The following is a 13,094-nucleotide window of genomic DNA, read 5'->3' as shown; positions in this document are numbered from 1 at the left end:
TTCTTCTTCTTCCTATTTATATTCAACCTTCTATCTTCCAAAGCCCTTCTCCATTTTTCCACCTTCCATCTTTCTCATTTCTGGTGCTACACAACACAATGTCATCAGCAAAAAGCCTGAATTGGGGGGTTCCTAATATCAGTTTCAACTAACAGAAGGAATGAAATGAAACTTGTAATATCTAAAATTGAGACACACCTGATAACCAACTATCTGCATCACATTTTGTGGGATACAGGGGCAGATCTACTATGAAACTAATGAAGCATAGGTGTCAGAGCCCCAAATCCCAGACTGGCCCCATAAGCAACTTTTGTCCACATTGCTTAAACATTTTGGGTGTCTGCTGTATACATTTTTTTTTTTCATAATAATATTAAATATATAGTGTAATTCAGTACAACACTTTTAATGAAAATTTGAGATGCAGTGGTTACATTTAAAAAGAAAAATTGTGGTGAGCTGTCATGGAACAACCCGATTGAAGAAGACAACAGTGGTTACCCAGACCTCTTTGCTGGTTGTGAAGCGGCCCCCATAACAGTTCAAGCTTCATGGCCCCAAAAATTAGGGCCGTCTTAATGCATGGGCACGCTGGGCAGTTGCCCTGGGGCCTCATGAATATAGGGGCCCCATGCTAATCTATGTATGTTGTGACTTGTTAAGTGGCTGTGTAGATAGATAGATAGATAGATAGATAGATAGATAGATAGATAGATAGATAGAAATGAAAGCCACTATATGATAGATAGATAAGATAGATAGATAGATAGATAGATAGATAGATAGATAGATAGATAGATAGATAGATAGATAGGGGCCCTCAGTGCACTGCTTTGCTCCTGCGCCTATAATGCTGTTAAGTAGGCCCAGCCAAAAATGTAGATTGGAAACTGGTAGGATAAATTTTCCTTAAATTTATTCTGGGATTGTATATCCTTATTAGTCGGCCCAGCCAAAAATGTAGATCGGAAACTGGTAGGTTAAATGTTTCTTAAATTTATTCTGGAATTGTATATCCTTATTACCGTCCTCCTCGTCTCTCTCGCTCTGTAGAGTCGCCGCCACCGCCCGTTCGCTCCCTCATTCGCTCCTCCCCTGACCCCTCCCTCCCGTCCGTCCGCGCGCGCGCGCTTCGTTCGGCGCTTCCTCCGTCTGAGTGCGGAAGTACAACTTGGCCGTGCGGGTTCAGGGTTCCGCCTCTGGACGGTCGGTCAGACAAGCGGCTCCTCAAGCTAATTACACCTTTTCCCACCTTGTACAATCGGATCCACGGGAACGCCGAGACATGGCAGGAAGGTTGCCGGCTTGCGTGGTCGACTGTGGAACGGGGTAAGACGTGCCGATTCGCGTTTGATTTTTTTTCTTGACAAGACGGGCGAAGAGGAAGCGGAGGTGTAATGATTTGTATGGAGGCACTTTTTTTCTCTCTCTCTTCTAGGGTGTGTATATGTGTGTGTTTTCGTACGTTTCTGCTGCTAGCTCATTCTTGACCAATGTGCCCCTTTGAATAGTTCGTGCAAGCTTTTGCATTTAATTAAAATGAGGAGGACCTATGCAAGGTGCACGTCTGTGGGAGATCGTTTCTTTACACATTTGTCGCCAATGGAATAGTGTAGCCGCGGGGAGGTATTTGCTTTCATCATCAGAAAATCATCTTCTTCCTGCCTGGGCTTTTTTTTCCTTCTTCAATGAACGGATCCACCCATAACTCGGTACGGAGGATTCCGTCTGTTGAGCAGAGCCGGGGACCAAGTTGTGTGTGACACGGCGCCCTGCCTACATGCCTCCTAGCTGACGTATACTGTGCGTCTTATTAAAAAAAAGTTCTGCTGTGGTTATAGATCTTAGTATCTGTGTTCTCTTTTTTTCTTTCTATTAGGCTTCTTCTTCTTCTTTTTTTTTTTTTAATAAAAGCAGGCTTTTGGTTTGAGCAGGCGCAGAACAACTTCCTAGTCTTGTCAAAAATCTCTTCCTGCTTTCAAGCGTTTCGCTCAATGCCTTATAAGGCGTTTTCTTTCCCACTCGTTATAATTTGTGCTTTTAAAGACGGCCATTGGTTGACGGTCGAATGTGGATCGCAGGTAACCGTGAGGTGGGATTTTTGCTCGAAACGGAGCGGGGGATTGCGAGATTGTAGCGGAAGTAGACAGATGTTTTTAATGGATGTGTTTTAAATGAACCATCATTACAGTACCGGGTGCAATAATAAAAAAAAAAAATTATTGCAACTCTATCCGTGCGAAAAATCAAGTGACATTTGGGGCACAGAAGCGGCTATAAGTTTATGGTGTTAGTTTCAGGAAATCGCGCTTTCAGTACAAAACCAAACGAGTTAAGCGGCCATCCAAAGCAGCATCTTGCGCAAATCGGGAACCCCAAAGAAAACAGAAACCACCCATCCATTTTGTAATTGCTATTTTAAATTCGCTATAAGACAGGGCCTTCAGCTGTATAGCGCCCAGACTCTGGAATGACCTACCAAAATTAATCAGGTCAGCTGACTCCATGAATTCCTTTAAAAAACAACTCAAAACTCATCTGTTCAGGAAGGCTTTTAGCTCTATTTGACTTTATTACCTTTCTCTCAGTTTACATCTCTGTCAAGATGCCAATGTAACCTGTATGTGTGTGCTAGACCATCAATTATGTTGTCTGTTTTTTTTCAGAATTTACTGTCTTAATCTTCTTTATTTATTTATCTGGTTTGTACAATGCTATATACTGTATATTCTGCCGTTCTTTATTATATTCTGTAAGTGCCTTGAGCATGGGAAAGGCGCTATATAAATAAAATGTATTATTATTATTATTATAAGCTTTTGAGTACCAGTGCATAACAAAGCCACACTGGATCCACATGATGGCACCGTGGTTAGCACCGTTGCCTAGTGCAGCGGTGCCCAAGTTTAGTCCTGGTGTACCGCTGGGTTGCAAGGGGGTTCATTCCAACCTGAGTCACAAATAAACGGTTCAGAGTTTTTCTTTTAATATTTTGCATTTAGAAATATATGTGTTAGTATATTCACAGGCAAATAAAGTTCAGAAATGTGCATTTTTGGGAAATTCTTTAAATGTTAGCTTTCTTTTACCATTTGTCCATTTAGGTGCATGTCTGAAGGAAATCAATATGTATGTTTATATTTTAATGCCTCATAAATCAATCTCTTCTATATATTTCTCTTCTGGTTCGTCCTGCTTCCCCTTCAATACCGGTCCCGCCCACACGCAGCCGAAACGGCATTTCTCGATTCCTATTCGTCGTCTTCCATGTCATGCACTATACAGGCCTGCTGAGCGTAACACATCCAACAAGTACCCGAGGTGCTGCCACAACAGTAAAATAGCTTTACCACCCTTGCGGGAGCCACCTGTGTCTTTACAACAGCTTCTTAAACAGCAAACATCAAAAGCTAAAAATGATCGTGAACACATTCCAGAGTACAGCTCTTCTCTAGCGTTTGCTTCCATTGATGCACAGATAACTCAACCTCCTGGCCACGGACCATACTGTTTTAAAATACAAGGGGGAATTTATCACCAAATCTCTCCACCATACGCCAACACTTCTACCTCTCCAGGATATGGACAGTTGTATGTTTTTGACACAGCGCAAGCTAGTAAAGTACGCTTACAAAATAAAGCAAACTCTGCATGCTGTGAAAATGTACTTCTCCAGCTAGATTCCATGCTCAGAACCATCAACCCCTTCGCTAAATCATACAAACACATGCATGAAATTGCTCAGTCCAATCCAACAGCATCTGTACGAATGGTTTTCAAGGAAAACTCTAGGCAGGATTTACGATGATACAGTGCCCCAACATGTCATACCGATGTTGCAGTGATTTTCGTCGGAGAAGATGGCGAAACGTTTGCCAAAAGGGACATTTGCATCTATCCCATGGGCAACTCCTGTAAACAGATTTCCCACTTTTATTGCCTTACGAGAAACATTGGCTGGCACAAAAATTTACAACATGTTCCCGATAAAAGAACCGGCAAGCGAATAAGCCTTACTCAGTGCCAATTTTACGCGTGCAGATTATCAATGAGGAATACATTTAGTATTTTGCACTCCAGCGGCAAACTATTCCAACAGTACGTCGTAGATACGTATGTTAAAACAGAGGGCGCGCGTCTCAACTATCTCAGTTCGACACGCAGATCTTGTTGATGTAATCTATCGGACGCACTGCAAGCAAACGCTGAAAATAACGATTGTGTAGGCAAAATGATCATATTACTGTCCACATTTCCAGGAAGTCCAAGATGCATGCAACAAAACTATCAGGATGCCATGGCCATAGTACGTAAATTCGGAAAGCCTGGTTTATTTATCACTTTCACAAGTAATCCTGCTTGGCCGGAAATTCTATATGCACACTACGTCTTTCAAGAAATATTTATTTCTTCTTGATTTCTGAATTCCTTTCTCACCGTTTTCCGTTCCTATTCTTACGTCGGCTAGTAATATTTATATTTCAAATGCAGTTTGGCCTTTTATGACAGTCTGTTGTTAAAAAAAACACTGGAAAGAGCATGGTTTACTTACTAAATGCACAAAATATTAAGGCGGTACCTTGTATAAAGTTATATTTTCTAAGGTGTCAAACATGCCATTTTTTACTACAGTGATACAGTGAGAAATGCAAAATACAAAGACACATTACGTACAATCACAGACCTGTGTAATACAAGTATGAGGATACCCTGCGAATACCAAAATCTACAGATGCTCCCTTTTAAAAAATGGCATAGTATTTTTGTATATAACCAATGCACATCCTTCTATATTACTTTAAATCATCTATAGATTAATTTACTACAATGTAAATGATGCAAATGCAATGTAAATAGTTGTTAATATTGTATTATTATGATCCACTTATTGGTCATGGGCTGCTGCAGGTTGGTCTTGAGCTGATATCTCCCTATTATATAAAAAAATCCTGTGACACGACAAGACTTTTTTAAAGATTTTGTTCAAGTCCCGCAAGATGAGACTTTGGCCATGATTTTTGTCAAGTCACACCCTCCTCTCAACTATTTTCAACCACGCATACGGTAATCTCACTTCTCATTAGTGTTTTTGACAGACACAGTTTCTGCTCTCTCAGCTCTTATTAATTGTAACGTTTTCCTCACTTTAAGTTCCCAATTTAAGAAGGCAATATTATGTCCAAATCTTATTGAAGAATTTCATCAGGAAGGGTTATTAACATAAAAAATGAGTATGCGGGCAATCCTAGCACCTAAAAACAATGAAGTCAAATGAGTTAATACCAAAAATGATGATCAATTACACGGCAAATTGGTTAAATGCGTATCGATAGACTATGCTGAAACAATTGGTGGTGATCGTGTGGAAGATGAAGACATCAACTTACAGCATCCCGAAGAATGTCTTCCACAGCACGAATTACTGTAGAAAGAAGGATGTATCCAGCAAAGGTAATGTAGTATATCTCTTAACATTTCACAACAAAGAAGATCTTCATATGCCATTCGTATTAAAACGATAAGTTTCCCATTAGACTAGCTTTTGCAAAGACAATTTTACAAATCCCAGAGCCAAACATTTGAATAAGTCATTTTATTTAATAGAGGGAAAGAAATGAAATTCTGTCACGGGCAGTTATACGTTGCGTTGTCACGATGAAAGTCCAAACACAGAATCACAGTTAGTCCCTGTTCCAATCATCACACTTGCTTCAAACATGGTTTGACACTTCATCAAGGGACCCCCACATCCACTACAAGCTGTCACAATCGCATTCAGTTCACCAAGATGGACCCAACAACATACCTCCCGCACCCCACCACATCCCCCGCTATGTCAGTCTCGTGCAATTCATCAAGGGGACCCCCTCCCTCCTGCCCTAGGTGTGTTGCAAAGACACTTTCATGAGAAATAGTGGGTTGAAACACTGGGTTAGGGAGTAGTGACGAGAAAAACAAGTCTTCCTGTCTAGTAGAGAAACCACCATTTTAGCCTAACTACCTAGTAGACATCAGCAACGGCGTAACATTTTGTTTCTTTCCACACTTGCTGCTTTCGTTCAATGACCTTATAGAGAAATACATAGAATAAAACACAGAATATTTACCGTATAATACAAGTACATTTGGAAAATATGATTATAAATTGAGAAAATTATAAATTCATTCATTCATTATAAATTCTTTCTATCTGTAAAACACATACACACATAGTGTGTTAACCCTCACCAAAATCTTTGTTCTTGTATCTTAAAAATCCTTGTATAATAATGATGATGACGATAGTGATGGTGATTTCTGTATGGTGCCTATGGTGCCGATGTGGTGAGGCGGTAAGATGTGTGGCACTGTAGGATGTCAGAAGAACTAAGTTCCGATCACAGACGTTGACTCTTTGGAGTAGGCTGCTTCTGGGTATGCCTACACATCACTTCATTTGCGTGGATTTGGCGTAGTGCTTGGCACGCAGCAAGTTCAAATTTTGCTTTTTTGAACCTTTCTAGATTTTGTTTTGGTTTTTTCCTCGATTATTTTCTATTTGTTGGTTGATTGAGTCCACTGATGCAGGTGTCCATCTCTATATATTTTATGTCTAAATAGTCTATATTTTTATTCTACCTTATTCTGCTAAATGCAGTTCTACATTTTAAACAAACCGCAAAGAAACAGTGTCTACTTTGAGTGTTTGAGCAATGCACAGATGTCCTTTTCAGTGTCATTTGGAAGTTTATAGAGCCTGCCCGTTGACGTAAGTGGTGCATCAGTGACCATCAGGATATGCACAAAAGGGACCCAACAGATAACGTCTCTCTTGGATCAGCTGTAAGCCTTAAGAGGGATTGTGAAGATGCATAAATACCACTTGTACGTCTTAATCCTTCTTTGATGTTGCACGAATATCGCCAGTCCACTGCTGCTGGACATAGACACAGACAACATATTTCCCAGGAACTGTATCTGTGAGACAGCTGTTTACAAGTACTATAACCTGCCATGTTTGATGCCTGCTAAAAACATTCTGCTTCCTTAGGCAGCAGTGGTGCTTCTGTCCCATTTTGCAGAGAACTTTTGTTGTTTCATTAAATATCACTTTGGAGTCTATATGGAGATATTTGTAATTGTCAACTGTCTCCACTGCTTAGTATTTGTTGATTCTTTCTTCTGGGTAAATGGTGTTCCTTCAAAAATTGATCATTAGTTTCTTAAGTTTAGGTGTAGAAAAGACTCATCACTCATCACACCAATTAGCCAAATCATCTAGCACCGGACCATGCAGTTAGACATGCATGTTAGTTAGGTTTGTCTGCGGTTTCATATTGGCCAAGTATATGGGTGTTTGTGTGAGTGAACTGGTACCCTCTTCTGGCGTGTTCTCTGCCTTGCCCCGTATTCTGCCTGAATAGGTTTTGGCCCATTTATGACCTTATATTCAATTTCTTGAGTTTGAGAATGTGATTTCTTGGTAGGAAAGACAATCATGCAGGACAAAGGTGTTTTCTGTTAGTGTTAAGTCTTATTTTAAATGATTAATTGTAAATGCATACAGATTTCTATAGTTGTAAATGGAAAGTGTGCTATTGGGGGAAAAAAATGACATCATTAGCTGCTGTGTATTAAATACCACAGGTCTGACATGAAGATGCCAGTTTTAGAAAGCAGAAGTGATATTGTGACTCATTTGTGTGAATGCTACATAAGGTTGAGTTTAATGCAGTGTTGAATGTGTGTTCTTTGAAGTGTGAGAACATTTCAATCAGTTCCCCAATATAATTAGGCCGGTTTGTGATTATTTATTAACCAGAGCTTAGAGGAAAGGATCCTTTTATTTTAATAAATATTTTTAAGTGCATTATACATTAAACAGTTTGTGGAATGAAATATTACACTGATACACAACCATGTATTAAGTTCCTGAACCGAGTTTTATTAATATAAGACAACCAAAGCCAACCCTGGTAACAATAATCTCAATGTGACAGTCCATTGCAATGTAAACTTCCTTACCCTGAGTCATTTTAGATCTGCCAGTCCTATAATGGTACACGTCTGGGATTTGGAAGGAAATGCACGTGAACACAGGTGACCACATTTAAACGGCAAATAGACTCCATAGCTACATTTAATTGGAGGTTCAAAGGACATTTATTTCATAACTTGCATTTGTCATTTACCATTTTCAGTAGATCTTGCTTGAAAGGAGTGTTTTTCTCATTATGGATCTTCAAATAAAAAAAATGAATAATAAGGAAAAAACCCAGAAGTATATTAAGGGCTTCAGAAACACACTTGTTTTATTTTAAAAATCTTCCAAGAGGGATGCTTTTAATGTATTGTTATAATAATAATACGTTGTATTTATATAGCGCCTTTCCCATGCTCACGGCACTTATTGAGTCTGCATTTTTATTACTTAATAGATACATAGATAGATGTTCTTCATTTGTCCCCAAAGGGAAATTAAAACTTTACAGAAGCTCAGGAAAACAATAGCAAAATACAGTAGAATCCTGATTATCCGCACCCTGTCTTACTAAGGATCCACATGTACCCAATGTAATACAGTACTTCTCTTAACTTATAAAAGCTTTGCCCTAAATACTGCACCAAACGTGTATATACTCTACTTTTAACTTGTAGAATGTGGGCATGACTCACTCACCTTGGCTGTTCACTGTGTGTCACTAGTGGTGACTGTCTACACATGCACCGAGGATTTGTTCAATTAAGATTTTTTATGTTTAGGGTTAGGGTTACCTAACTACCTAATTAGGTTTACCTAACCCTAACCCCACTGAATTAAAGCTGAAAGTCTGCACTTCAACTGCATCTGAGTTGTTTCATTTAAAATTCATTGTGGTAATGTACAGAACCAAAGTTGGAAAAAAGTTGTCTCTGTCCAAATATTTATGGACCTAACTGTACATTTTCAAACATTACAGACATAGGTAACCATCAAATTCTTTCAATTCTGTTCGCTAAACTGATGAAAATGTTAAAGTTCACAGCTTGTCTACAGGACTATTGATACAGGCCAACCACTTGGGTCCACATTTGCGATGGCAACACCATATCTTTGATTAAAAAAATTAAGATTAATAGTAACATTCCAGAGGCCAAATCTTAATCTCAGTATTTATAATAATATAATTAACTGGTTAAAGTCTCCCTTAAAAGTAAAAGCAAAGGGAGAGAGAGCTTCTGTAAAAGACACCCACCAGTGTGGCGCCCAGAACTGAATGAATAAAGTAATGAACAACTGTTACATTTTTACCAACTCCAAGTCTAGTAACCCAGCAGTTGCTTCCAACGCTGACCTCACAGCCCTGGTCATATTTCTCCTCCTACATTCCCATTTGTAGTAATATCTCTACAAGCTTCCCTTTTTATATCTTACGTTTTTCATAAATTCCAGTTTTTTTCTGTGACTAGGTAGACTAATTGTTGTGATCTCATAACATTATTCAATGAAGTTTTAGGATATTGTAAAGCAGTAAAACTTTTTTTGTTTGCCTACAGGTTCAGTCAGTTTTACTTGCCTTTGAGACTCAAAAAAGGAAGTAAGAGTTTTTCTTTATTTTTAAACACTAGTGTATAAAAAGGAAGTGGCCGTACGTCACCATTAAACTGATACACTATATTGGAAATGGACCAAAACTGTTTTCTCTGAATACTAAATGGTATTTTGTTTTCCATTAAGCATCTTGTTGTTCCTAGCTAATCTCCTTGTTGCAATATCAGGTAGTTGAGCAAGCAGAATAATTTGCAATACCAAGGTGTTGCAAGCTAAAATTATGCAACAAAAATATAAATGTTAAGCAGTGGCTCTTATTTACCTTCTTCTTAAAAGCAAAATAAGTGTTTATGTTTTAAATTATTAAGTGTTGTGTTTTAAATCTACAGTCTCTTTTTCCCCATTTATTTGACTGAATGTAACATTTTATGCCTAGTAAGAAGCACCGTTCACTCAGTTCATCCTAATATTTTACGTGTGAAAGCATATTTCAAGCATCTCTGTATTTTCCTCATAGGAATCTGAAGAAGTAGGTGGCATGGCCACAAATGCATATTGTGATATAGTTCTAAATTCTTAGTGTTGTGAGCACCTTGAGCATGGGGAAAGGCACTATATAAACAAAATGTATTATTATTATTACAATATTATATTTGGTAGACATGCAGAAGATGCTTTCCAGACTGAAACATTTTTTTTAACAAATATAGTAATGATTTATTGTGCACGTAAACTATTGTTAGTGCTGTGCTACACAAATGGCATCAATAGCAGTTATTGCACCCCTCACGCGTAAACCAATGAAAGCACAGCTCCTTTCTTCCTCTATCACCCACGCTGCCCTTGGAAAAAATACAGGAGAAGGCACAGCTTTATTTCAGACTTCTTTGCCCATTTCAAATTGTCAAATGTAAATGGACATACATTGTCAAAACTGCTTAATTCAATGCAGAGTTATAAGGGGAAGTAGCCAATCGGGTTGAACCACACATAACTCTTGGCAATATCCAGCAAATTCCTTTTTGTGTTTTGCTCATTTTTCCACACCTGTTTATTATAATACAGTTTCACAGAGGGTAAGAGTCTATTTTGGCAACACTGGACACAGTAAATTCTGGATGGACTCCTATCCATTTTTCATTTATGTTGTGTTGATTCTTCTGCATACATATTTGGTACCATATTTGGCGCAAGTCTTATGCCATTGTTGCATTACAAAACTTCTAGTCAGAGTGGAGATCAAGACTGATAATGGAATTTTCTGCTCTCATCATTTGACAATGTCAGATTACATGCCTAGCCTGTGAGATAAGATGACTGAAGGTAACTTTCCAATACAGTTTTACATTTCCAAAGTATTGTGAGTTCTCCCTCTTTCATGACTGCCAGTAGACATGCTGCCTGACAGAGCTGGTGCCCTTGCAAAGGTTTTACAGGTACGGTGCATTCGGCCGCAATTTTGCTTTCTTTTCCGTTGTGTTGTGGTACTTAAAACACCTGACATCAGACAGACGAGTGTCTGTTCTATTTGTCAGATCCAATAACACCTAAATATCTTACTGATTGCAACTGCATTTTATGCTTTATATTTCCTGGGGAGTGATCATTGGTTGTCCGCTCTCACATGCAGACAAGCCTGCCACTGCAGCTTAAATAAGGGCAAATTGTAGACTGGTTGGACCGAGTCACTGGGTATGTAAAACTATGCAACTGTTGCTAATGGGAGCATGCTGCCACTACCTCCAACTCGCTAAGATTGTGTGAATGAAGTCTCCGACAGGGAATTCACTTGAAAAGTCATATAATTTGACATGGCCTTTAGGCCATCAAAGAACATTATTTTTAAACTTTGTTCTTTATTTGCTTGTGGAAACTCTCTATAGCATGGGTGTCGGGTGTCCTGGAGGGGTGCAGTCTCTGAAGTTTTTCATCTTAAACATCATCTTCGTTAGTGACCAATTTTTGCTGCTAATTAACTTTTATTGCCTTAGTTTTAATTAACTTGACTTAGACCCCTTAGTTGTCTCTTTTTCCTTAATGAGCAGCCAAATAATGAGACACCACATGACCAGTTCACCTGTGCTCATCACACAATATCTGAAAATAAAGAAACGTGGTGCTCTCGGTAAGGTTGATCTCTCAGGTCACCAAAACAGTTTGACGGTGTTCTTGGAAAAAACAGAAAAATCAACAGATTTGGAAATGTGTGCTGTGGCAGAATGAGAGCAACAATAAGCCATGGAATTAAATGATGGGCTTAATTAACAGTAAGAATTGGCTTCTCATTAAGAGATTGGTTGGAGTTTGAAGTCCCAGTTTAGCTGGTCATCTGTTGGCTCGTTTCACATGTCATTTCTGTTTGGCTGCCATTTAATGAAGAAACGAATCAATTCAGAGGACTGAATCCTTAAAAACAGGGCTATTAAAATGAAGGGAAAAGAAGGTAATTAGCAGTGACTAGGAAAAGGGTTAGAATGAAAACCTGTAGCTACTGCAGCTCTCCAGGCCCAGAGTTCGACACCCCTGCTCTATAGCAATAGAATAAGTCCAAATAAATATTACTAAAATTAAAAAAAAAAAAAATTAAAAGTCAATATTTTATGTGACCTCCCTTAGAATATCAGACTAAAGCAGTTCACTGTGATGTGTTGCTGTATAATATTTTAAAACAAGTAAGCCAGCGATTCTCTAGAGAATCGTAAATCCAAGAATGGCAATCAGTTTCTGTTCCGTCCGATATTTGGATGGATGACATATCATGGAGGGTGGGTGCTTCTGGGGAAATGTCATTTAATTAAATAAGCATATCTGTACTAAAGCGGTTTCGCTTTGTGGAGACGTGATTCCGTTGTCATTGCTGACACCGACGGCCGGCAGAGTGGAGCACAGCAAGTGTAGTGTACAGGTTGTGATGTTCGTGTGCCAGCCACGGAGTCTGGGAAGCCGCTGCGTTTGAGTCTAGGGCGTGCGCCAGGGCGCAGAACGTATGCGCCTCGGTGGGAAGTCGCTGCGTGATGAAATATCATGGAGGGTGGGTGCTTCCTGGGACAGTTCATTTCAACGCGCTTCTGTTATTGGTTTTCTTCATGCAGTCTCGTGTTTGTTTTTTAATGGCTGTGTCGTCATATATGCGGTGGTGTGGGCGGTCGCGTCCGGGCGGCTGTACAACCTGGCGTGCACGCTTCACCTCAGGTTTAGTTCACAGGTTGTAGGCATGGTAAAGTTTCCATTTAATTCAATAACCCTATTTGAACTAAAGCGGTTTCTGTGTGTGGGCGCCTTCGTTCATTGTTTATATCCATATGGGCTCGTTTACAGGTCATAGTTTACAGGTTGTGTTGTTTGGGTGCCACCTACTGACTCTGGGAAGCCGCTGCGTTTGACTCTGGGGCGCTGCGCCGCAGTGCACATGCGCTTCGGTGCGTCCGCCACGTCCTCCGTGCATAAATTAACTGTGGTTTAGTAATATAGATAATATTCCTGCAGGATTTGCTATAACTCTTCTTTTCACTTTGTTTGCTTCCAAACCCCCTGAAACCCCACACCCCACCCCCCCTGTCTAATTTATCCCATACAAGTT

General features: G+C 39.4%; 1 protein-coding gene across 1 annotated transcript in view; it reads left to right on the top strand.

The window, feature by feature from the left end:
- Positions 1 to 1,153: 1,153 nt before the first annotated feature.
- Positions 1,154 to 13,094, top strand: part of LOC114656376 (actin-related protein 3-B) — a 61,863-nt gene continuing 49,922 nt past the window's right edge. Inside the window, exon 1 of the mRNA XM_028807978.2 lies at positions 1,154 to 1,332. Coding sequence (XP_028663811.2) covers positions 1,289 to 1,332 — 44 coding nt within the window. The 5' untranslated portion in view covers positions 1,154 to 1,288. The remainder of the gene's footprint in view (positions 1,333 to 13,094) is intronic.

This window comes from Erpetoichthys calabaricus, chromosome 8, assembly GCF_900747795.2.
Source record: "Erpetoichthys calabaricus chromosome 8, fErpCal1.3, whole genome shotgun sequence".
NCBI classification, from domain to species: Eukaryota; Metazoa; Chordata; class Cladistia; order Polypteriformes; family Polypteridae; genus Erpetoichthys; species Erpetoichthys calabaricus.
This window is presented reverse-complemented; position numbering and strand designations above follow the sequence as displayed.